General features: G+C 47.6%; 1 protein-coding gene across 3 annotated transcripts; it reads left to right on the top strand.

Annotated features, from left to right (window-relative positions):
- Window positions 1-36: 36 nt before the first annotated feature.
- Window positions 37-24,195, top strand: ELF5 (E74 like ETS transcription factor 5). 3 transcript variants are annotated; one of them, XM_069469799.1, is made up of 7 exons: window positions 37-62; window positions 4,943-5,067; window positions 16,089-16,322; window positions 18,726-18,776; window positions 22,348-22,416; window positions 23,453-23,648; window positions 24,099-24,195. In XM_069469799.1, exons 1-7 carry the CDS (start codon window positions 37-39, stop codon window positions 24,193-24,195), a joined length of 798 nt encoding a protein of 265 aa, XP_069325900.1. The 3 variants fall into 3 exon arrangements, with proteins under 3 accessions (XP_069325900.1, XP_069325902.1, XP_069325903.1); XM_069469801.1 differs by lacking the exon at window positions 16,089-16,322; XM_069469802.1 differs by lacking the exons at window positions 37-62; window positions 16,089-16,322; window positions 18,726-18,776 and having other exon boundaries at window positions 4,947-5,067.
- The last annotated feature ends 1,371 nt before the right edge of the window (window positions 24,196-25,566 follow it).

Raw genomic sequence — 25,566 nt, 5'->3', positions numbered from 1 at the left:
AGAAGCCACTGGAGGCATCCGGGGACCTCAGCATCCATGCCGTCGCTGTCCCATTCCCAAAGGTACCTGCAGCCAACCTTTCTCACGCGCGGATGGGAGCCCACCTGATTCCTGATCCTTTTCTACTTACGAGGCAGCTAGAATGGCGACTGTGTTTTGGAGAAACTGATTCCAGCCGCCATGGATCTGTTGGTGGGCAGTGAGTGAGGGTCTGGAGTGTCTAAGGTACCCAGATAGCCTGGGCAAAAAACGTCCATCTGTTTTGAGACTTCTACACCGGAGTGCGATAGAAAGTAGTGGGCTCAGGAGGGAAGGGAGAGGAGGACGTTGGGGCTTTTTCAGACCTAAAAGTTTAATCTGTGCTTATATTGTTTGTATTTCCCTCCAATTTGGTGAACTTACTTGGCCAAGAATTGCAAATATAATCAACGTGTATGCGTATGTGTATGTGTGCCCAGATCTGGCTGTGTTGGCACACTCAGGTGGGTGCCTGAGAAAGTCACGGAGCTGGGGCAGATCTTGGTGTCCGTCTTGTCTGTGTCCTTATTTAGTAGACAGAGCGCTGAGGCTTGGCGAGGCACAAGGCTCAGAGTCATGTCCCCCAGTCCAGCTCTTTCCGTGATGACAAACCAGCACAAAATGACAAGTGTGGCTAGAGCAGCAGGCCAAGGAGCCTCCGTAGAGATCCCTGTCTTGTCCTGCTGCTGACGCTGGGTCTATGTAACCGGGTGCTTCTTAGCCTTTTTTTCATTATCGCTTCCCCTAAGGAACCTTTTAAGACAATTTTTTTTAATCACTCCCCCTAAGTAATATTACTATCACAAATCCACTGTATATCTACGTATATACTGCAGCCTTGTGGAGAGTCATAAAACACAGTAATATCTAAGTTTTTTTGACACCCTCCCCCCAAGAATCAATTCTTGTCCCCTGGGAGGGGCAGTATCACCCCAGTCCCGAAGGCCTGGTCTAACTTCAGGCCTGCGCCTACATATCGCTGGGCCAGAATGTCCTTACTGAGAAAGGGGGCTCCAAACAGCTGTCCTTTCCCTCCCCACTAACCCACTCCCTCTCCACAGTAAAGAAATCTTTAAGAGCTAAAATGTTCAATTATCACAAGGACCTCAGAGGGGCTACAGAAGAGAGGATGCTGAACACAAAGCAGCCATTCTTCCCGGGCTCTCACGCCTACTGCACGCCAGCTAAGTGGCCACGGTCTTTTGTGGAGAGCCCAGAGTTAATAATACCCCCTTCCACTACAATAGCAAAAAGAAAAAGAAAAAAAGAGGGGAAAAAAAAAAAAAAACCCTTTTTGCTGCTTTTATAAAAAATATTTTTTCCAAAAAGCAAGAAATAATTGCAAAAGAAAAATAGCATGTTATACACCGGAGAAAGCCCTTAAGAAAATTTAATGGACATAATTTGCCACAGAAGGAATTACCGGAATCAGATACAGCATTGTGTACCGCCCTAGAGAGATTACGGATCAAGTGAGTGGGCTGGTGTCAAGAGGAAAAAGAAAAACAATCCTTAAAGGAAGTAAATATCCTATTGATCAAAAAATTCCCAATTTTTATATGATTAAATTCAATTTACCAAATGACTTTTTTAAAATTCCAAATGGCGTTTGAGAGCTATTTGTCAGGCATGGACGAGGAAGATCTCACACGTGCTGTGGAGTTTTGTTTGATGGATTCCTGATTGACATGGAAGGCCTAGGGACTGCCTTCTGTTTTCTTCCATTTGGGGTCCACCTCTCCTTTCTCCAAACCCAGTGACAGTCACGTGGGAGGCCCATTATCCTCTTCAGTGTCCTGAGCCTTCTGGCCCAGAGAGGAAGAGGGTGATTCTGCCCTTAGCGTTCACTTAGAGGACCTTTTCTGGAGTCGAGTCCAGAAAGCAGAAGTGGCTTTGGGCTGCAGGGGCCCTTTCCTCCCTCATAACCTCTCACCACAGCCCTCCTTATCCTGCCCCCCACCCAGGGCATAAAACCAGCCAATCTGTGGGAAAATCAGAACCCAAAGCCAGGCAGCCTTGACTTCTGTTTGATCCAGCTCCCAGGAGATCCATGGCCGTGATAATCTGTTGAGCACGTTAACCCTCTCCCGGCATCAGGAAGGCTTCCTAGCAGGGCCTGGAGACTCTGGGTCATGGCCCAGGAAGGTGCCTAAGTCTGAGAATTCAAACTTGGTTATATTATATACGCATATCTGGACCCCAGTTCTCATGCACATTTGATGATGATGATGATGATGATGATGATAGAATTGCAAGCATCCCCAAAGAATTGGTTGTTGGTTCTGGAATCACACAGTCCTGCCCTTCTTGGTATTAGGTTCCATTTGCCGTGTAAGTGAGCCTGGGCTGCAACTGTGTTTTTAGAAACAGAAGCAGATGGACTGAGAGTCAGAAAACCAAGGACCTCCCTACCACTTAACTCTGCCATCCATCGGCTCTGTGACCTTGAGCAAGTTATACAAATTCCCTGGGCCCCAACTTCCTTAAGTGTAAAACGGTGGGAGTGAGGAAAGAGATCAGACTAATTCAGTATTTTCCAACATGTAGTATTCACATCACTGGTGACATGCTGGATGAATCTGGCCAGGGATTACAAACTTTTCCTCAAAGGGTCAAGTATTGTAGGATTTGTGGGCCAAAAAGGCAAAATCAAGGATATTATGTAGGTACTTAGATAATTATTTAAAATGTAACCATTTAAAACTGTAAAATCATTTTAGGTGCAAGCTATACAAAAATCAGTGGTGGGCTGGATTGACTGTAGTTTGCTAACCCCTGATTTAGGTGGTGCATGGATGAACAATTTTTATTTAAACGCTTACGAATGTTAAAAGAATCCTGACTTGAGATTTATAGTAGTGATAAAAAGTTTTCCTTTGAAATAAACATATTTACAGTAAAACAAAAAGGGAATTGATTTTTTTTTAAATATTTTAGGTAAATAATAGCGCTCATAGTATATGGATTGAGTGAAGTTATCCGCGTCATAGGCAAATGACAGAAATTTGAGAGCTATCTATGCCTGACAAAAAGCTCTCAAAAGTCATTTGGTATTTTACAAAGGTCACCTGGTAAATTGAATTTAACTATATAAAAATTAGGAACTTTTTGATTAATAGGATATTTACCTCCTTTAAGGATTTTTTTTTTCTCTTTCCTCTTGGGACTAGATGAAGAATTAGCTTGGGACGATCTTAAAATTCTGTGTTTTTAATATCTCAAGACACTTCCCAGCGGTGTGACTTTGCAGTGCTGTGTCCCCTGGCAAAATAGGGGTAAAACCACACTATCTAGTTAATGTTATTTCAAGAATCAGAAAAAAGGCCGGGTGCGGTGGCTCACGCCTGTAATCCTAGCACTCTGGGAGGCCGAGGCAGGAGGATCTTTCGAGGTCAGGAGTTCGAGACCAGCCTGAGCAAGAGTGAGACCCGGTCTCTACTAAAAATAGAAAGAAATGATCTGGACAGCTAAAAATATATAGAAAAAATTAGCTGGGCGTGGTGGTGCATGCCTGTAGTCCCAGTGACTTGGAAGGCTGAGGCAGAAAGATTGCTTGAGCCCAGGGGTTTGAGGTTGCTGTGAGCTAGGCTGATGCCACGGCACTCTAGCCCAGGTGACAGAGTGAGACTCTGTCTCAAAAAAAAAAAAAAAAGAATCAGAAAAAAGAAGTTGGGTGAACAGATTGTTTTAATCCACCAAACCTGGATTCTTTTTTTCTGAACTGTGGGACATGGGCCCCGGCAGAGATGAGACTGGGACAGGCAGGAGCGTGTGAGCGGGGCTCCAGGACCCTTCACTTCTGCCCTCTTCCTGGCACCAACCAGTCACGTTTCCCCGAAGCTCCCTGCCCCCGCTGACGTGCCTGGGGAGTTGGGCACAGCGATTAGGATCATGGGATCTGGCTGCCACCGAGACTCCATCACCTGCTGCCAGCTGGGTCGTTTTGCACTTGTTACCTGGCATCTCAGAACCTCCATTCCTCATCTATGAAGTGGAACCGCCACCAGTACCTATTTCAGAGTGCTGTTCTGAACAGACACAAAGAATAAAGCTAAAGTACCGAAGTACTCAGCGTGGAGCCCAAAGTGAAATGTTTGTTACAGTTGTCATAGGTCCCCACTCTCTCCTCCAAAACCCTGGGTACGGATGTGCTACAGAATTCAGAATTCTTCAGGTATCAACAAGGTGACAGAGCATATACCCGGCAGAATACAGAGTGCCCCTCAGTGTCCAGGATTGCTCAAAAACATCAATATTTCTGCAGTGTAGCATAGGAACATTCATAGAATGGAATAAATAAAACTATAACTATAGTTATAAAACTATATAACATATATCATTTATATATGTATGTGTATATATAAATATAAATAGTATATAAAACTATATAACATCAATTCAGAACTATTTTTTTGCCTGGAAATAAGATTGCACCAAACACACACACACACACACACATACACACACACATACACACACACATACACACACAAAACACACACACTTCCAGTTTTTAGAGCTTTGGATTTCAGAATTGTGAGTATAATCAAAATTAGCAATTCTTGCCCTGTTTTCAGAAGCGTATTGTTCGACATTATAAGTCAGAGTTCAGGGGATCGGGTGTGAGCAAACAGGAGAACTAACAAAGAGGCAGTATTGCATAATTTGCCACTTTCTAATTATCATCTCAACCCTTCTGCCTCAGTTTTCTCATCTATGAAATGGGGATAGACAGGATGTGGCAAGGATTAAATATTGTCATCCATAGAAAGCACTTAGGGGTTTCCTGTTTCCTAGTGGACAGCATGTGTTTGTTATAATTATTAAAAACCAAGTGTCACCCTGCTGGGGGGGGGCTCTGGCACAGCGTGGCTTCGGGAGCCCGTCACCCCACGCCTCCTCACAGCCTCTCCCGCTGTTGCAGGGGGATGTTGGACTCAGTGACACACAGCACCTTCCTGCCCAACGCGTCCTTCTGCGACCCCCTGATGTCGTGGACCGATCTGTTCGGCAATGAGGAGTACTACCCCACCTTTGAGCATCAGACAGGTATGTACCTCCAGAGGAGCCCAGCTGAGGGCAGGGGGGAAGGGCTTGGACAGGAGGAGGTGCTGGTCTCAGGCACACAAGGCTGTGCTGGGGCCTGGAAATGCCGGTGTTCAGGGCAGAGGGCCGGGAAAGGCCAAGGCAGAAGGAAGGGCAGCCTCTTGCAGAAAGGAGGCACTTGGCCTCCTTGTTCCAGTGCCTTCCCCGTCTGTGGCCCTGGGCAGTGATGGGGTGGGGGCTCAGCTAACCTCTCTGAGCCTCATTTTGCTACCAGGTAAAATGGAGGTGATAATGCAATATCTTTGGGTTATTGCAATATTTAAACAATGTAGCAGAGGAGCAGAGCCTGTATGCTGCGGTTGCTGGGTCTTCGTGGTTTCACTGACCACTAGCTGTGCTCCAGACCTCGTGCCAAGCACCATCTCACCCTTCCAGAAGCCCTATCAGAAGGAAGGAACAATTATTATCCCCATTTTATGGATAAAGAAACTGAGGCACAGACAGGTTAAGTTACTTGTCCAAGGTCTCACAGGGAGTTAAGTTACATGCAAGTTGACTTCAGCACCTGTCTTATAATATTACACTGTGGTTATTGATATTAATATTATCATTATTCTCTGAGCTTCTATTTCCTTACACCTAAAACAGGGCTGATGAGAACTGCTACAAAGATTGAGGGAGCCAAAGTGTGTAAACTTTATAGCGTGGCACAAAGCAAGTGCTCAGCAAACATGAGTCCCCCCACTGTCCCCCAGGCCTCCCTCCCCACCCTTCCTCCTCTCTCCACCCGGTTTTCTCCACCTGAGAAGGAAGCCTGGGACCTTGTGCAAATCCCGTGCCAGAGGGAGGCCAGCCGAGCTTTGCCCTAGAAACCCTCTGAGGGCCCCCGTGCTTGAAGTGCTTGGGTGACTGCACATCACAGCAAACCTGGCTGACTGCTGGAGCGGCAGGTGCACACCCTGCGCTGCGGTGATGCAGGTGCTAATCAGGCTGTCAGTCCTCACCGAGCCCGAATCCTCTGCAGGAGTCAGAAGTCAGTGTTCAGAGGCAGGAGCATCCGGGAGAGACCATGCCTCCGAGAACACTGCAAAATACCCCTATGACGGGGCCGGGGCCAGGACACACACAGACTTGAGGCACCTGCCTGCACAATGCAATCCTACGTCTGCCCCCACCCGACACGTGCACACACACATGCACCATGAAATCGCTCACCCGCATCTGAAAGGTCTAGATCATTGCATTTGGACTTGAATCTTGCAGAGACATCGTACAATTCTCCTTTAGACCTAAGAATCACTTCATTTCCCAGAAAGACAATGAGAAATGTACTCCATCTCTGTCCCTTGAAACTTGGTTAAGAGGTTGCATCTGAAGGAGGAAAATGAAGACATTCAGGTCCCCGTCCCCTCCCCGTGTGTGCCGTGATGGTGGGCCCAGCTCCAGGTGCTCCTCTCTAGTCATGCATAAGGCCAAGACTGCCATCGTGGGAGCCCCCTCCCCGCCTATTCTGCTGGGTGGCAGTTGGGGTGGCAGTGGGCGGGGACGGCCTCAACCACCTGCCCGAGCAGTGCCCGGGCATTGGAGCAGCGGCTCTGCACTCACGAAGAGCTCGAGCTCGCATGTGCTAGGTGTGAAGTCACCTTTGGCCCTTGCTAGCTGCACCGTCGTAACCTCTCGTGCCCCAGTTTTCTCATCTGTAAAATAGGGACGGCAGCAACGCCTACCTTGTAGAGCTGTCACGGGAATGAAATGAGTTGATACATGGGGAGCGTTTGGGGCACAGTCTGGCTCATGGCAAAGCACACAAAAGTGCTTTAAATAGTGAAGGATTAGTGTCGGTCTGGGGGGATGAACAAGTTCTGGAGCCGGATGGTGATGATGGCTGCACAACAGTGTGAATGTACTTAGTGCCGCTGAACTGTACCCTTAAAAAGCGTTAAAACGGCAAGTTTTGTATTACGTACATTTTACCACAAGTAAATAAAATGAAGAGTTAACAGAAGGGATCACCAGTGGGGCTGCCAGAATGGCTTAAATCCGACCAAGTCTTGGATACGCAGAGGCAGCTTCCTCCTGATTGAGGTCTCTGCATCACCAACAGTGTCATGAAAGTTGGACCAGGTCATTGCTAGGATTCATTCCTTCCAGAAGCTTCTCTGCTTCCCACATCAGGCAACATCAAAGACATAGCCTTCTCTTCCCAGCACCCACTGAGAGAATAGAAATTCCCACCAAGGCATGAGGCCAGTGAAAATAAAACACCCCTCAGGAGTGTCCCAGGTTCCTAACGTGCCCTGGGGGATGAGCCAGGCTTTGGAGTAGCCACCTGGCCCCTGGACTTCAGAAGAAGCCGAATATCCATGATCGCCCAAAGGTTGAAGGTGGGTGAGAAATGTTCATCTTGAGTGAGCGCCTCTGGGTGCTGCCCGGGCTCCCGGTGAGCCTCACGGTCCCCAGCCCTCCCCAGCATCCCACTGGTGGGAGGAACAGCCGGAGAGGCCTTCTGTCCTTTTCCAACAAGGACACTGCCACCCAGAGAGGCACATAGGTCTGAGTTTCTGCAAAAGCCCTCTCTGTGAGGGATGTGTCAGGGGACAGCTAGGTTTGCCCCTGGACACTGCTCTGCCAACCTTCCCTGCTCAGTGAGCAGTGGGCTTGGTGACATCTCTCCTGAGGCCCTTGCCCGTCTCCTGGGAAACTCCATCCTGAATTCAGGGCCTCCCTCGGGATTGTCTTCTGGTTCATCCAGGTTCATCTGCTGGCACAGCCTCTTACCAGCCATGTGACCTCCAGCAGGTTTTTTGAGATATACTTTGCTCCACTGAAATAGAATCCACCTCCTGGAGTTGGAAGGCTTGAATGAGATTTAGTGTACAGAGTGTTTAGCAAAGTGCCTGGCACGTGGGAAGGGCTCGCTATAGCCAGGAACACCTCATGACCCCCAGTAAGGGGGAAAAACAGCCTCCTCTCTCCTCTCTTCGTTTTTCATACTGAACAAAAGTAACACGGGTCTCAATCTCAGGCTTCCCAATTCAGATTGTTTGACAGCTTAGACACTTTGAGACCAAAGGGAGGGAAAAGGAGAAAGAAACGATGTGCCCCTAGACAGATGATGTCTAGGCCGGGGGCGGGGAGGAATACTCAGCCTGTTTAGGAAAAGCAGCTGTTCTCAGAAACTTTTCAAATGGCTTTAGCAGCATGCCGCCGGCCCCATGCCCTGATGTGCTCACCACACAGGCCTCTGAGGGCGGGACTTCTGTCTGCTTGGCCACACTCAGGCTGAAGGTGGACGCTCACACATTGCAAAATATTCTATAATCTCATCAACTCATCCTGGCCTTGCCTTCAGCTTTTTCAAAATAAAGAATTATGAATATTGGAAAATGTATCCAAGTGCAGTGAGGGGCTGCGTGTATTTCACATGCATATGGTATTTTAAAAAGATCATTTCTCCAATCAAGTTCCAGCAGCCAACCCTCTGATAAGTCATTGAGTATCCTGGCCTCACCCCTCCTTTCTTTCTGGAGCACCTTCCTAAACTCCATGTACCCACCCCTGTCTACCCTGACTGCCAAGGTGGCCATGCCAGCACACCGTACCTCGTTTGCTTCAGAATCTTGCTTATACTTTGTCTGCAGCAGAGATTTCTAGACTGGGGTTCCTGATAAGCTCTAGGGGCTTCCAGGAGGTCCCTTAGGGAGCACCAGAGAAGAGAGCTGTGGTGACAGTTGCAAAACCCAGGTTCCAGCTCTCCCCTCCCCACCCCCACCCTCAAGCAGGTTCCTCCGCTTTAATTCTGAAGACAGTAGAGCAGAATAGTTATTAAGGCTTGGCTGCAGGAGCTAGAATACACCTATGCAACCTACTCCTGGCTCTGCCACTTACTTGTCATGCTACCTTGAAAAGGGTCACACACACACACACACACACACACACACGAGCCTTACTTTCTTCTTTTGTTAAATGGGCAACATGATATAGGACCTCATAGCATTGTGTTGAGGACAACACGAGAAAACACAAAGCATTTAGCATGGTGACTGGCACATGCATACAAAGTGCTCAATAAATAGGTTAGCTATTATTTGAAGAAAGAGCTTTTTGTTAAAAACAAAAAGGTACAAACCCCACTGATCTTGGGTATTAATATCCAGAAATCCAGGGAAAGAGGCATTTGGATCCCCCGTGGGCTTTTCTAAGCAAGATCCATGTGCTGGGCATAGAAGTTTGAGAGCAAAAGCAAAGAGTCGAAGAACCTCTAAACCGAAACCAGATAAGCAAATACAATGTTATCTGAGAGCCTGAGGTGAGCCCTGTGGCAGAGGTCACACCCCAGGAGGACTGGCCATTAGCTACCTGCACCTGAACCTCCCTGGCCACAGTGCCAGGACCACTCAGGGCAGGGCTCTCTCTGCCCTCTCCTAACGCCACACACCCAAGGCCATGGCCCTTTGCAGATACCCAGCCGGGCCTTCTCTTTCCCCACTTGGTTTCCTACACTGCTCCTGGGGTTTGCTTTTCCATCTCAGGGCCTAGATCATCCCACAGGCTGGGCTGGGAAGCCAGGAAGGGCTGTTGGCTGGTGCTACACTGGCTCTGGGAGGAAACCTGGAAGCAATTTATCATTTCAGGTTTTCCCTCGTAAAGTCCTTCCTTCCAGTGACAAAGCTGCAACTGACAGTGCGCCTGCTACCCGGTTCATGCACCACCTCTCTTCGGTGCTGCCCCAGGCAAAACACTTTCCCAACTCCCTATGCTAGTAAATCGTGCTAATTATGGCCCGAAGTTGTCTAGCCCAGGCCTCCTCTGACCCAGATTGTCTGTCTTGCCCCAGCCCAGCCCTGAGCTGGCTTTGTTCTTGTTCCTCAGCTAGACTAAGGAAGGCCTTGTTTCCCTGAGAAAAAAGGTAGTCCCAAAGTAATAACTAATACCAGATGACATATTGAAAGCTGACTGTTGTTCAGATACTGTCCCTTATATTCATTGCTACTTTTTCACAATAGACTTCCTGCGAGGTTACGATTATTATTTCTATTTTATTGATGAAGGCAGCTGAGATCCAGAGAGGTTAGGAAACTTTGTTAGATTTGCACAACTAAGAAGTCCAAGAATGAGGACTCCAAATTGGGAAGGTCCATCTCCACAGCCCAAGCTCAGTCACCCCACACAATCCTGAGACTCCCGTTGGAAGGTCCCTTCCACCCCCGGAGGACCATAGGCAGAATCCTGGAATGGGGGATGGGAACAGGAGTGAGTGAATCCCCATAGCTGTGGCAGCTGCATCTACCTTCACGGACTTTCCCATCAACGCTCCCCCAATAGGGTGGGGAGAAAAATGAAGTTGTTCTCCAGAGGGACATAGCTGAAAGCTCTAAGTTCAAACTACTTTTGCAGTCTGCAAATTTGACGTTCTGCAGCATATCTATTTTGGTGTAACATAAAAATGAAAATTTTCCCCCAAATTTTTGCTTTGAGTGAGGCTCCAAGAAGATGAAGTGTGTTGGCTCCAGAATTTCTATATAGGAAGGGCTTAGGGATGGCAAAAGGATTTGTCTAGAAATGGGTTTTTAGGAACCATTGAGAAGATTTTAATTGTCTATAACAAAGAATGGAGGTGGGGGATTAATGGACCCACCCTCTGGCATTTCTACTGAAGATGCACAGTGAATATCATGTGACTCCAACAGCCTGCTCTCGTGCACCCTGGGGATACAGCGCCCTCACCACCACCCTCCCCTCTGCCCCAGTTTCGGACGGATGGTCCTAGTATGTGTCCTGATGATCAAGAATTTTGAAAAGTCACACTGGCTCACATGTGCCTCCATCTTTTAAATCAAAGATGACAGCATTAGGCCACCTTACACATGCTGGAAATACAAAGACAAATTAGCTCGGCTTCTACTATAATTTTCTTATTTTTTATGAAGAAAATAAGCCAAAGGTCTGGAAAGAAACAAAGCTGCTGGCATACACATTTTTAAAACTTAGGAGTGCTTTAGGAAATGCAACTAAAGTGGTGGCATGGGGAGCCCAGGAGGGAGACCTAACATTGACACATATAAATGAATGGATGTAATGAGCCTTTACTATGCGCCTGGCCCTGTTCCAAGTAATTTGCTTAATCCTTTTAATAGAACATTAATTTTCAAGGAGCCTCTTGGAGCTCCACCTTCACCTCCACTCCCAGCAAATCAGGGCTGCTTTTTTCAGATAATGTTTAACTTGAAGAAAATACTATTCAACTAAAAAATGAACAACCACCAAAAAAAAAACCTCAAAAGTCTTAGCAAGCCCACTCTAAACAATAATCTTTAAGACAACGAACCAAAAGCCTGTGGAATTCTTCATTGCCAAGTGATGGCCAGGAGTAATCCAGCCCATGGAAGAATTTTGACTGGGCTTCCCCAAATGTGTTAAAAATCAAATAAGTTGCCACACTGAAAAATAGAAATCAGGAGATTTCAATTGACAATCTGGTCCTGGCAATACAAGGCCCACCTTTCACTTGGCCGTGGTCAGTGAGAGTGAGGCAGCAACTGACCACCTGAGCATGAACTTCCCAAGCCCCACTGTCCTCCCCTCCAGGCCCCTCCAGGCATGGGTGTCACCTGCTGACCCTGTGGGCATTTGGTGCACCAGCCCAGCTCTGAAAGCTAATAAAGTCCTCCTTCTGGATTTAACTATATCCCATGTTAAAGCATCACTTGTGAGAATTCTCCAAGAATTGCTGAAAACTACCTCTAGCTCCTCAATCCTTCTTCCCAATGCAGCTGGCTCTGAAACAAATGTCCTGACCCACTTCAGACTTCAAAGGAGCTGGCAGAGCCCGATGCTTAACAGTGGCCTGTGGGCACTGGGATTAAGCCTGCCAGGCCCGGGCGGGCCTCAGCCAGACGCCAGGCAGAAGGGCACTCGCTCAGCCTCCCCAGAGAGCTTAGATGCGTTGGGAAGATCACTTTACATTTCCAGACAGTACAACCTATTAAGGATAATCAATTCTGTGGGTATAAAACCTCTCCTTTTATTTTCCCTGAGTTCATGTCTTCCAAGTAGCAAAAGGGTCGTCTTCACGTTGTTCACCGGGGTTGTAAACAGTCATCATCATTCCTCCACTCTCTTCCTGATTTTCCAAACCTAGATTATGTTTATCATTTTAATTTTATATATATATATGTGTCTGCATCCAAATTTTTTGTTTTGTTTTGTTTTTGAGACAGAGTCTTGCTCTGTTGCCCAGGCTAGAGTGCCATGGCATCAGCCTAGCTCACAGCAACCTCAAACTCCTGGGCTCAAGCGATCCTCCTGCCTCAGCCTCCCGAGTAGCTGGGACTACAGGCATGTGCCATCATGCCTGGCTAATTTTTTATATATATATATATATATATATATATATTTTTTTTTTTAGCTGTCCAAATCATTTCTTTCTATTTTTAGTAGAGATGGGGTCTCGCCCTTGGTCAGGCTGGTCTCGAACTCCTGACCTCGAGCAATCCTCCCACCTCGGCCTCCCAGAGTACTAGGATTACAGGCGTGAGCCACCGCGCCCAGCCTGCATCCAAGTCTTGTTTCAGTCAGTCTTTGCGATGTGTGCCCACCTGGGTCCTCCCCAGACAAGAAGAGTGATGCCCGCTGTGAGGCCCAGGTCCAGAGACGGAGGGGCTGGCAGGGGCCTGACTCCCTTACTGAGCGGCCGTGCGGCCCTAAGGGGTCACTGCCCAGAACCTTGTCTTCCTTACCTGTAAAGTGGAGATAATGATTGTCATTCAGTCGGTGGGTGGCACACACTGAGCTCCCACAGTGGGCCAGGCCGGGCTCGGGGCACTCCTGGTTTGAGGTCAAGGGGGAGGAGGGTGAGTCCCCTGCCCTCTGGGGAGGGTGCCTGGGGGGCGCTGAGCGGGGAGGGAGGACTCTGGGGGGCGGTGAGCTGCGGTCCAGAGGATGAGCAGGAATCACACAGGATTCCACGTCCCAGGCCAGGAGAAGCCCCTGTGGGAAGACACTGGGCTGTGAAGCCACCCTGACGGAGCAGAGCAGGACGGGGGAGGCTGGGAGCCAGATGAGCAGGCCTCTCTCGCATTTGCGGCCTTCCTCCTCCTCCTCCTCATGAGGAAGGGACTGTGGAAACACGCCACCACTGAAAGGAGCCCCCCGGGTGCCCTCGTGTCACTGAGAACGGCCATTTTCTGCCCAGCTCAGGGAGGGGGCTGTGGGACTTGGCTGGCGAGGAGAGAGAGCCGCTGCCACCACCGCTTGGCTCCGGCTCCCGCCAGGCCCCGCTGCACACAAAGCTGCTCTGTGGGTGAGCTTCAAAGTCAGGGCCGGGAGCAGGGAGCCAGCGCCGGCAACACCTTCCCAGTGTCAGGGCCTGCTCCCACCGGGCGTTTCTCCGAATCCCGGAGGCCCTCCTGGCTCCCACAAACAACATGGCCCTCTTCCAGTGCCAAAGAAAACAACCGGGGGGATGGGAAAGGGGGAGGGCAATGGGGACCTGGCGAAACCTTTCCATGAAAAGAAACAAACCCTGTACACAAGGGCGTCCTACTCGATAAGGCCCTAGCGCTTTGGCTCGGGTCTGCCCTGCTCTTTCAGGTACACAGCACCAGCGGGACCTTCCAGGCTCACTTCGACAGCCAGGTGCCTCCCAGGCCATGGTGGAATGACACATGGATTGTATAATCAAGATTTCTAATTAGGCTTTAGAATTCCTGATTTGTGTAGAGTGGTGGAAATGACCAAGAAGTAACAATATAAAGCAAACGAATTTGGAGAGATCAGGTTTTAAGTATCTAAATATTGTTTTTCTCGTGACAAATTCTCACAGGTGTTTTGTTACAAACCAGATTTTCATTTTTCAAAAAATGAAACTTGGTGGTATGTGAAATGTAGACCTACCACGCCGCTATTTCACTCCCATCGCTTTAGTTGCTTAATATTTAAGCTCGGCTTCGTGCTACCTTTTGTCTGTATTTCAAATCTTTGTAAGCCTCCTTTGTTTCGTAGACTTGAATGACAAAAATCGTTTCTCATCTTAAGTATACTCAGAGTTTTAAATGTTAAAGAATGTTGTGTAACATTTATCCAATAGTCTTTGATTTTTAAAAAATTAAAAAAAAAAAAAAAGAAAGAAAGAAACTCTGACTGTGGCACACAGATAGCCATCTCGGTCAGGGCCCTGCGCAGGACCCACGGCTGAAGAATTTCAAGGCTCATAAACATCTCTCATCAGAATACCAGGAAAGTCCAAAGGTCCCTTAGGTTTACTCAAGCCAGAAATCAGTAGATAAAAGCACAGACCGGACTCAGGAATGGCCCCCTGCTTTCCCAGGAGACTCTGCCCGCCGCCAAGCACCCCGTGGGCCTGGTGGGCCGGCTCCAGCCAGTGAGCAGAGAGCAGGAGCCGAGTGGTTGGCCTCACTGGCCCCTGGCACTTCTCCTCTGCCATGTAGAGGCTACATCAGCCTCCACCAGACTGGCAGAGTGTTGACTCTCTGATCTTCATGCCTATAAAACTATGGTGAAATTTTTTAAATCGATTAAAACAAATCTGTTTGTTTAGGCTCGACTGCCCCTCAATCCACTCCTCAGTGGGAAAACAGATTTCTGGAAGGGCTCTGAGTTTCAGGGGGAGCCTCATTTTCCTCCTTGTGAAAGACCCCAATCACACCTACTGGATAGGATTGTTGGGAGGACGTAAGAAACCTGAGATGACGTCGACCAGGACACGGAATGCCTCAGCTGGTGCTTAGTGAGCAGTAGCACCTGGCAGGGCGGAGGACCCATCCCCTGCCTGGGATCAGAAGTACCATAGCTCTGTTGGGGACAGTGGCAGCCAATGCAGCATTTAAAGGGGGAGTGGCAGCAGCACCGTTGCTGTTCGCTGTGGGGGTGACAGCTTGCAAATGGCCCTCTCTGTCCTTCTCACCTTAGCTGTTCTCTGCCCCCCACGTTTCTTCTCAGCCTTCTCATTCTCTCCAGCTCTCCATCTGCATCTGCCTCTGCCTCTCTCTCTGGGTTCCATCTCTGTCCTGCCCTGCCCCCCTGAGGACCAGGACAATGGGATGGGAAGAGCAGTGGCTTTCATGTTCAGGCTGGAGTTCAAACCCAGCTCTGCCGCACACTGGCTGTGGGATCTTGCGGAACTGTTCCGTGACACTCGAGCTCCTCATCCGTGACCTCCTGGGGGACAGGGACCAAACCTGTCTTATCCACCGTGAATCCGCAACACACAATTTGTTGCTTCACACACAGTAGATGTTCAACAATAATGTTAACAATAGCATTAAAATTGTCCAGGCTCTGTTCCAAGTACTTTTATGTATATTAACTCATACAATGCAGAACAATCCTATGATAGAGGTGCTATCATTACCCCCATTTTACCAATAAGGAAATTGAAGCTCTCATTTATTGAATGAATGAGCAAATACAAGAATTATTTATGTCAAAGAGCCTGACCAAGTACCTGGTTCCTCACCTTTTCCATGCCATGGCAGTTTCTCCTGGGAACAATGGGACTTGGCTATTGAGTGAGTATATTAACCCCAAACTCAACAGCCCTGTGTGTTGAGCATATTATCCCCATTCCACAGATGAGGAAACTGAGGCTTCAATGCCTATAGACCTTGCCCAAGTGGAAAAAATCAGGATTTGAACCCAGGCCTGTTAGACTACTGATTTTGTGCTCTTGATACCATGTTGTCTGAAACCAAACAACCGAAGAGCCTTTCTCTTCCCTCCCCCGCTAGATCCCCTTTCTTCTAAGCACCAGCACTAGGCCCGGTTACTTCTCACCACTGTCATTCCCTCTCTGGCCCCAACGTCCATCCACAGGAGCCAGTCCCTCTGGTTTTCTCTGCAGAATAGAAGGTGACCTGGGCCCCTGCAGAACACCAAGGGCTGGAGGCCCTTTCAACTCACTGGATGCGGGATGAGGATGTTACCATAACAGGTGCCTCCTTCGGGGCCCTCCCAAAGGCTCTTCCAGGGACCGTCACCCCTGACCTCTCTCTCCTCTGGCACAGCCTGCGACTCTTACTGGACATCAGTCCACCCCGAATACTGGACTAAGCGCCACGTCTGGGAGTGGCTGCAGTTCTGCTGCGATCAGTACAAGCTGGATGCCAACTGCATCTCCTTCTGCCACTTCAACGTCAGCGGCCTGCAGCTGTGCAGCATGACGCAGGAGGAGTTCGTGGAGGCGGCCGGCATCTGCGGGGAGTACCTGTACTTCATCCTCCAGAACATCCGCACACAAGGTCAGTGTCCGGGGGGCCGGGCCTCGAGGCGGGTGGGGGGGTGGTGCCTGGGACTGGGGCCCAGCCACTTCAAGAGGTCTTTCCCCACCAGATGACTCGCTCAGCACAATTTTATTACCTAGAACTCTCTGCTAACCTCTCAGTAACTGGAAGCTCTAGTATGCAAGAATTAAGAATTTTAGGTAAAAGGGAGCAAGTTGCAAGAAAGCAAGTTGAGGACATTTTTTTAAAAAAGAAAGAAAAACTAAAAACACGTTCAGGGACTGTTCAGGAGCAAGGCTGATAAAAACAAAATAACGTAGTGTGTTCGTAAAGACTCGAAACCATAAAGGATGGACAAAAAGGGGTTTCTGCTTCACCTCTCATTAAGCAGAAGGGGAATCGAATTAAATAAGCCCTTTGTCTTCCAGTTTCCAGCGTGCAGCTAATTATTGTTTCATCACATTCCTAATAGTCAGGCATCGAATGGCCAGAAGGTGGCGCCAGTAGCATTATCCCTTCAATGTGCCATTTGGGAGCAGAATGTTGAACATGATTTGTTTTTTTGGTTTTCTTTTTCCAATCCAGAAAGGTTTTTTGAGAACATCTAATTCTGTGTCCCAATGTCACAGATAGAGGAACTGATGTCCAGAGCGGTTAAGTGACTTCCTCAAGGTCACACAGCCAGCGGCTGATTCACAGAAAATTAGTACCAACAAGGGTTTGGAGATGAGAAAGACCCACGTTCCAACCCTGGCTCCAACACGTCCCAGCCATAGGCCCTTTTGCAAGTGGCTTAACCTGTCTGAGTGTCCCCTGCCCCATCTGTCCAATGGGATAATGACACACACCTCCATGGGCTTCTTTTGGGGATGATTCAGTGAAATATTACCTGGCACAGCGTATAAGGACTGGCAATTCTCACATCAAAAAATACCTGTCCCTGGTCCCATTACCTCAGGGATCTGTGCAAAACAAATAAACTAAAAGCCACCTGTTTTTTTAAAAGCTCTAAGTTTACCCCTTATTCTAACAAATCCCTGGATCCACAATGCCACCTCCAGTGGTAGAATTTCAGGCATTCTCTGTGCCAGGAGAGTTTCATGTTGGGCAGTAAAACTATCTACTCCACCACCTTGCTCGGTTCTGAAACCCCTCCTGCAGTGTTTCTCAGCAGGTATGTGGATTGTGGGTTGATTGTGGAGATCTTTGCGCTGTGACCAAAGTTTCCTCTGTCCCCATTTGCCCAGGACGCATTGTTTCCACCTGTTATCCTGGAATCATTATAATTAGCATCACGCTGCTTTTCATTCTCAAAGGTGTTTCCGTTTGGACCACAAATTACATGGTGAACTGGCTACTACCTAGTGTAAGCTTTAGTTACCCTGTAGACTAGGGTTCTGGCAGAATAGGACCCAGACAAGGCAGTTTTGACTCAGAGGGGAGCTTGAGGGGGCTCTAGGGCACCAGCTGGCTCAGTGGGTATCGCAGTAGGATGTAAGGGCCCAGGAACCTGGGGACGCAGGTCACTGGAAGGCGAGGTTGCAGGATGGGTGGGGGCAGAGAGTGGCTTTCACAGTGTAGGAAGGGAACGAGTCCCTCATCAGTCCCTGATCCTGTCCTTGGTTGGCCCTGTGGGCAGAGTCACCAAGGCACCATGGCTGACCAACTCTAACAAGAACACAGCACCAGAAATAAACAATCACAAATGTGCCCTCATCCAGCCTCCTTAGTAAATAGAAATTAGTCATCATGTTGGACACCAAGAGAGGAAATAGGTGTCCTTTGGCCTATACTGCTACCTGAAAACATGACCCAAAACTCCTAACTCAACCCCAGCCCACCCCGTTCTACGGAGGAGGGAACTGAGGCTGGGACGCCATCTTCCAAATCCTCGTTAAGCTGGGTGTTCACGTCAGGTTTTGCGCCTCTTGCAGCCTCTTATGCCCGTTCTCCCCTTTGACTGGCACGTAACAAGCATTCAAATCCCAGAAGGATTAGAGGCCACACCAGAGATTGTGGACTCCTAGAGCCAAAGAGGAGCTTAGCCAGTGTTTTGTCTCATGTTGCCAACGAGAAAGCAGGTGAGCCCAGAGACTGGGTGACTGGCCAAGACTGCACGGGGTCAGGGCCCAGCCTAGCTCAGAGCCCAGCCCTCCTGGCCCCCCAATCAGAACCCACTCCAGTGCCTGCTCAGAAAACGTACAGGGGCTGCTGGGAGACCTGGCCCCAGATTCACTTTCCAAATGACTGTTAAAAACAAGATTGTCATCTCTTAGGGTCACATGGTCTCCAAGATTCCTCTAAAATGAAACACCTCTCAGAAGGGACAGTCACTTCCCTTCCCTCCAACACCTCCCCTGGCCTGGCCGGTGGAAACCAGGATTGCATGGTATGGTTTGTGCATTTCTTTTTCTTTCCCAGGTTACTCCTTTTTTAATGATGCTGAAGAGACCAAGGCCACCATCAAAGACTGTAAGTAACCAAGGCTATGTCAATGCTGTCATTAGACACATGGGCTTGATCACTCTTTTAGGACTGTCCTGAAAAAGTCTGCCTTTTTATAGGGGTAGGAACTGAAGCTTAGAGGTTACAGATGACATGGTTAGAAGGTGGCAGATGACCCAGGTGTGTCTAAATCTGAAGCCCTTAGCCCCTTTGGTCCTCTTATCCATTTCTTCCTTTCCCTTTTCATTCGTTCATTCATTGACTCATTCATTCAATAAACGTTTATTGAACACCTGCTATGTGCCGGGCCCAGAGCTAGGCACTATGGTGTCAGCAATGAGCACAGCTTAGGTCTTGCCCTCACTGATGCAAGGGAGGGAGAGAGACATTAAACAAACAATCCAAATAATAAGTATGTAAGTGCTAATCATGATGCTGTTTATAAAGGGAAAAGGCAGATTGTTTTGCGCATGACGGATAAAAGATGGCATTTAAACTGGGGTCCAGGGAAGATCTTTTAGAGGAAGAGATATTTAAATTAGGCCTCAAGGATGAGCAGAAGTTAGCCAGGAAAAGAGAGGGAAGAAGAGGCTACAGGGAGAGAATGGCAAGTACAGAGGCCCTGGGCCAGGAACATCCTTGGTGTCCTTGAGAAAGAACCAGAGGAGGCCAGAGGGTCTAGCATCAGGTTGTCCAATGCAGAAGCCACTAGTCACATGGGACCAGTTAAATTAATTAAAATTAGATTATTAAAATTCAGCTCCTCAGTCGCACTGGCCGCATTTCGAACGCTCAGGGGCACAGGTGGCTGAGGCTGCCGTATTGTACAGCTCAGGTGTCCACCACCACACCTGGACAGTGCACTGGCAGACTCTCGTAGCATTGGCAGAAGGAGAGGCGGGAGCTGAGGCCCAGAGCATCGCCGGGCCAGACCAGGCACAGCTTTTGGGTAGTGGAGCTTGCCTTTCATTCTGAGCAGGCTGGGAAGCCAATGAAAGGTCGTAGCATGAAAATGATAAGATGGGCCAGGCGCGGTGGCTCACACCTGTAATCCTAGCACTCTGGGAGGCCGAGACAGGAGGATCGCTCAAGGTCAGGCGTTTGAGACCAGCCTGAGCAAGAGTGAGACCCCGTTTCTACTAAAAATAGAAAACCTAGCCAGACATGGTGGCACATGCCTATAGTCCCAGCTACTTGGGAGGCTGAGGCAAGAGGATCGCTTGAGCCAGAAGTTTGAGATTACTGTGAACTACGATGACACCACTGCACTCTACCCAGGGTGACAGAGCAAGGCTCTGTCTCAAAAAAAAAAAAAAAAAAGAAAGAAAGAAAGAAAATGATAAGATGCCATATACATTTTAAGATGCTCTCTCAGGCTGCTGTGTCTGGGAGAGTGATGGAGGTGGCCCAGACCAGGTGACAGGGAAGAGATGGAGGGAGAAGTGGGGAGACGAGGACTTTGTGCTGTCATCTCTGGAGCATGCACTCGAGGAGACAAGTCTACTGACGGTGGCTGGCGTGGGCTCTGCTCAGTCTGCTCCAGCTGGGAGACCAGAGCGAGCCTGAACTCAGGGTTAGGAAGCCTGGAAAGTCCGCCTAGAAGCCAGCCCCATAGGCTCTGCCGTGTCTCAGCCTCAGCTGCCATGAAAGACATGGTAAAGTAGTAGTTGTGAATATTAGCTTTAGAATGGACACTCTGGGTTCAAGTCCTGGCTCCACCATCTCGATAAAATTCCTAAACTCTCTGGGACTTCAAATTCCTCCTCAATAAAATAAAAATCACAATAATATCACACGGGGTTGTTGTAAGGATTAAATGAGATAGTGTATGTGAAGCACTTAGTATTTAGTGAACACGCCATAAATACCAGCTGTTAGTAGAAGAGGAAAAGAAACAAAATGGATCTTGACAGCGGAGTGGACCAGTGCTGTGAGTCCAAGAAACACACAGGTGCTATCTATGCAGCTAGGAAGGGCTCTAACCCAGAGGGCGAGTCAGAGAAGGCTTCCTGAGTCAGCTGGGGAGAAAGGGGGCAGGGAGCCTGAGGCAGAATGCCAAGCCCCAATGGAACCATCCGACCCAAGAGAAGGGAAGAAGTTGGGGAGCAGAAAGAGATATGGTTGGAGACCTGGTTGGGGGTCAGTTTGTGAAAGGCCTAACCAACGTGACAGCCTTCATCCTGGAGAGGACAGGGAACCACTGTGGGATGTTCAGGCAGAGAGTGACATGACCCAGTGGCACTGAGGAAGGTCACCTTGGGCAGCAGAGAAGTCCCTTGACAACACGTCTATTCCTTCGTTCAGTAGTGACAGAATGCATTCTAGACTGTAGAGTAGGTACAATTAGTCCAGTATGATATAGTGGCTCTGCTCAGCGATCCTGCACTGTGCCGGGTGCTGGGGCGCATCTGCAAACACAAATCCCTGCCCTCTAGTGGGCACAGACGCTGAACTACATAAATAAATACATCACACAATATATGCTCAAAGATGGCAAGGTAAGGGAAGTGGGTGTGGAATGCTGGGGAGGGGAGAGAAAGTGCAATTCCAACTCGGGTAGGCGGAGGAGGCCTCGCTGGAAGGTGAATTTGAGCGAAGACTGAGATGAGGGCATGAACCTACAGATATCCAAGGCAAGAGCGTTGGGGCGAAGGGAAGAGCTAGTGCACAGACTCCAAGGTAGAATGTGCCTGCATGTTCAGAAAGAGCTGGAAACCAGGGTGGCTGGAGCGAAGCAGGCAAGGAAGACGGAGATTGGATGTGGGCTGGGAGGGGGCAGATCTGGGACTGTCATCTCTTTTTAATCATGTACTGCTTTGGGACAATGCTTGTCCAGGTGTCTCAGATGGTTATGTCCAACATGAGTTATCCTTTAACTCAGCATGGAGTTAATGCCCTACCTTTTGCTCTTCATAAGCTCTAGTCTCTTTGCTTTCACTTGTGTCCCTTCCAGTCTATTCTCCATACTGCTGCCAGAGAGATCGTCTTAAAATGTGGACCACCTCCCCAACATCCTCACCTCCCGCTCTGCCCCGGTACATGGCATGCCTGCCTCACCGGACTCTGCACGTTTGGCTTTGCATGCGCTGTTCCTTCTGCCTGGAACACTTTTCAATCCCCTCACCCTGGTTCCTTCTCATCTTTCTCTCTTAGCATAAATGTCTCCTCTCCGTGAGGCCCTACCTGAGGCCCTGTCTAAAGTAGGTGCTATGCTCAGTATCTGATGTCCTGCTTCCTTCCTAACACTTAAAATGAGGGGGGGATTTGTTTGTGTCACTTGTGTTTGACCTGGCCCATTTGCAAAGTCCACATGAGGAGCGACCATGTCTGCGTGTTCACTCTTGTATTCTCAGCAGTAAACCCAGATAGAACCTGGCACACAGTAGGTCCCCAGTGTTGAACACAATGGTCCCTTAAGGTATATACTGTGTGTCTTCAGCATCTTTGCACCTCCCACCTACTAATCACCCCCAAAGTGCCTAACACGGTGTCTTCTACCACAAAGGTGTTCAGTTAGTATGCACTCATTTTGCTGTGATTTGAGGTCTGAATGCAGCCTCTATGTTCCTTTCTACCGCTATAAATTATTGTATTTCAGATGCCGATTCCAACTGCTTGAAAACAACTGGCATCAAAAGTCAAGACTGTCACAGTCACAGTCGAACAAGTAAGTGCAGAGATGCCATTTTTCACGTCTAATTTCTTAAAACCATTCCTGAGACAAAATAATCTACTTTAATAAGCTTTGAAACTAAACCTTTGAGAGGGACCCATTATTTTCCACGGAAGGTAGTAGAGAAATCAATGATTGCTCTTATACAAATTATCAAGATCAGATTTCTTTTTTACTTGGAAATGGCACTATAAAAATTAAAGTGAGGAAGTAAAGAAATTTTCTACCCCATGTTGTATTTCAGAATAAGGGTTTATTTTTCCTGGTCCACCGCAGTTTCCTCTTATTGAAGTACTAGGGGAGGATAGTGAGGGAAACACCCAGAGTTGGCAATCCTGTTAGCCTTTTCCAGCACTAAGAAATCTACCCAGCACAGGGTCACACCTGCAAGTTCGCAAATTTGTGTGTAGAAAACAACCACTACATGCTAGGCGTGGTTCGAACTGCTTGATATGTATTAAATCACGAAATCTTTCCTATAAGATAGGTACTCTTATTATCCCATTTTACAGAAAAAGTAACTATAGAGATTGTGGTTACAGAAGGAAGAAGAGGTGAATTCAGGACCCAAACCCAGCCAGTGGGTCACCAGAGCTGGCCCTAACCACCATGTCATAGAACAAGAGCTTTTCGTGAAAAACAAAACTTGCAGGATCAGTCCACAGACGGTTGTGGCTATGGGATCTCAGTACAACCACACTGCCTGTCAGATAGAAGAATGAAAAGACCATTCGACCGTCATTTCATTCATTCCGTATGAATAAATCTGTAGTGCCATAGAACATCTGTGAGCCACAGTACTGCCCGTCAATATCAACTTGGTGTCTGTGTGTGTGTGTGTTGCAATTGCTTTCATGGAAGACAGACGGTTCACGTCTTGGTAAGGTTCCGGGTAAAGCACGCAGTCACACCTATGGGAAATGTCCCCATGAAGCAGCAGTTCTCATGGGTTAATGAGATGTACGACTCTTCTCTTAAAGTTAAAAAATATGTATATTTTAAGTGGCTAATTTTTTCCCCTTTTCAAAAGGCCTCCAAAGTTCTCATCTATGGGAATTTGTGCGAGACCTGCTTCTATCTCCGGAGGAAAATTGCGGCATTCTAGAATGGGAAGATAGGGAACAAGGTATTTTTCGGGTGGTTAAATCAGAAGCCCTGGCCAAGATGTGGGGACAGAGGAAGAAAAACGACAGAATGACGTACGAAAAGCTGAGCAGAGCCCTGAGGTAAGTTAACAGCGTGAAACACCATGAACCTACAAGAGTTATATAAAATGGCCGGCCATAGAAAATTACACTGTTTTGGCAGCTTTTTACTTGGTCATCGAAAGGTCATGAGACAAAACTTCGGTTCTTGGTTCCAGGTGGGATTACAGTTTGTAAACTGACACGCTGTCTTTTTCATTCTTGGCAGTGTTCCCCAGGGATCACCCTATGTCCAGGCACACACGCACACACACACACACACACACACACAAAACACGTGTTGAACTGAGAATGGGGAGGTTCAGTCTTCGAGATGTCTGGGAAAGGTTTAAGTGTAAGCTGATAACAGGGTGTGAAAATACCAGTGTAACCAAAGACCAGCCTTGTCACCTGAGAGGAATGAGGAGAGAGTGTTTACGTTCTGTTGTTTTCCTGAGGTGCAAACCCTCCCTCTTCTGCTTGCCTTCACAGATACTACTATAAAACGGGAATTTTGGAACGGGTTGACCGAAGATTAGTGTACAAATTTGGCAAAAATGCACATGGGTGGCAGGAAGACAAGCTATGATCGACTCTAAGCATCAAGCTCATTTTATGGATTTCTGTTCTTTTAAAACAATCAGATTGCAATAGACGTTTGAAAGTCATCTTTTAAAAAAAAAAAAAACCTGCAAACATGCTGATAACATTTCTCCACATCTCAGCTTCCGTTTGGATTCAGAGTTGTTATCTACTTGGGGTGATGGCAGCAACCCTTAAGAAATCCTTTTTTGCCCCTAAGGGGAGGTGGGGATGATGCTTTATGGGACCTTGATCAAACATTATTTCCCTAACCCAGAGTTGCAGAACCACAACAGCCAATGCCATCGGTGCTGATCAGAGAACACCGATTCAATTCTGCCATTAGAGACACATCGAATACTTCTATTCCAAAGGTTCCAAAGTTTTCAATGGTTAACTGTGGCAGCTCACAGAGGGGGAAAAAAACGTGATTAGTTTTATAGTTTATAGTAGAAGGTGAGATGTAAGACATATATACTTTAGATTTTAAATCATTAAAGTCAAATTCCATAGAAAAGTTTCTTAATTAATAAAAGAGCTAAGCCATCAAGCTGGGATCTAATTGGATTTATTACAGGTTAATAGTAAGTTTCTTAACCAGAGCATCTTTTTGACCATTTAGCAAAATTCCCATGGCCGTCCTTCTGGAACTAAACACGTAAAGTCAGCCACACTATTAATTGTTGCTGAGTCTGTTTCCCCTCCCTCTTCTCCTGACTGATGGTTGGCATCAGATATGCCACGAGTGTCAACAGACACATGCATCAATTTCCAAATCACTGCTGTTTCTATGATTCAAACTGTCAACACGATGAAATCGTAATTCATTGATTCCGTCTGTGGTCAAGATATTAAACCTTTATAGAACTGGCAATGTCTCAACAACTCTGTGATGGCCAATTAAATTGTGAGTCTCTTTTGTTTTGTCTTCCTACCTGATGTGTACTCAGATTGCTAAAACACATATTTCCTTGACAAAAATAGCGACAGTGAATTTACACCAGTAAATGTTCACGGGTTCAAGTCTGCACTGACATTTTTTCATCAGTCACTGGTGTGTAAGTCATTAGCGACTACAGCTAGGTGGACTGCCCCTAGGACTTCTATTCTACCACTGCAGGAATTGTCATGAGATGAGGCACTGAACCGCTATACAGGCTGAAGGCCTCACAGCTAGAGCTTAACTTCAAAGTAACTTGTTTTTAAAAATGTGAATTACTGTAAAATAATCTATTTTTGGACTCATGTGTTTTCCAGGTGGATATAGTTTGTAAACAATGTGAATAAAATATTTAACATGTTCAACTGTCTCTGTATTGTTCAATTCAGCATGGTAGACTCCATCAGCAAAGCACTGACAACGTGTAAAACCTTTGAT

This window comes from Eulemur rufifrons, chromosome 6 (genome assembly GCF_041146395.1).
Source record: "Eulemur rufifrons isolate Redbay chromosome 6, OSU_ERuf_1, whole genome shotgun sequence".
Lineage (NCBI taxonomy): Eukaryota > Metazoa > Chordata > Mammalia > Primates > Lemuridae > Eulemur > Eulemur rufifrons.
The sequence above is the reverse complement of the archived record's forward strand: the minus strand, read 5'-3'. Positions and strand labels throughout refer to the sequence as shown.

Bases quoted from the DNA above. Each gene is read 5' to 3' on its own strand.
- ELF5 (XM_069469799.1), top strand. From the start codon at position 37: ATGCCGTCGCTGTCCCATTCCCAAAG. The intron at 63-4,942 runs GTACCTGCAGCC...CCGCTGTTGCAG, and splicing joins TCGCTGTCCCATTCCCAAAG to GGGGATGTTGGACTCAGTGA. The intron at 22,417-23,452 runs GTAAGTGCAGAG...CCTTTTCAAAAG, and splicing joins TCACAGTCACAGTCGAACAA to GCCTCCAAAGTTCTCATCTA.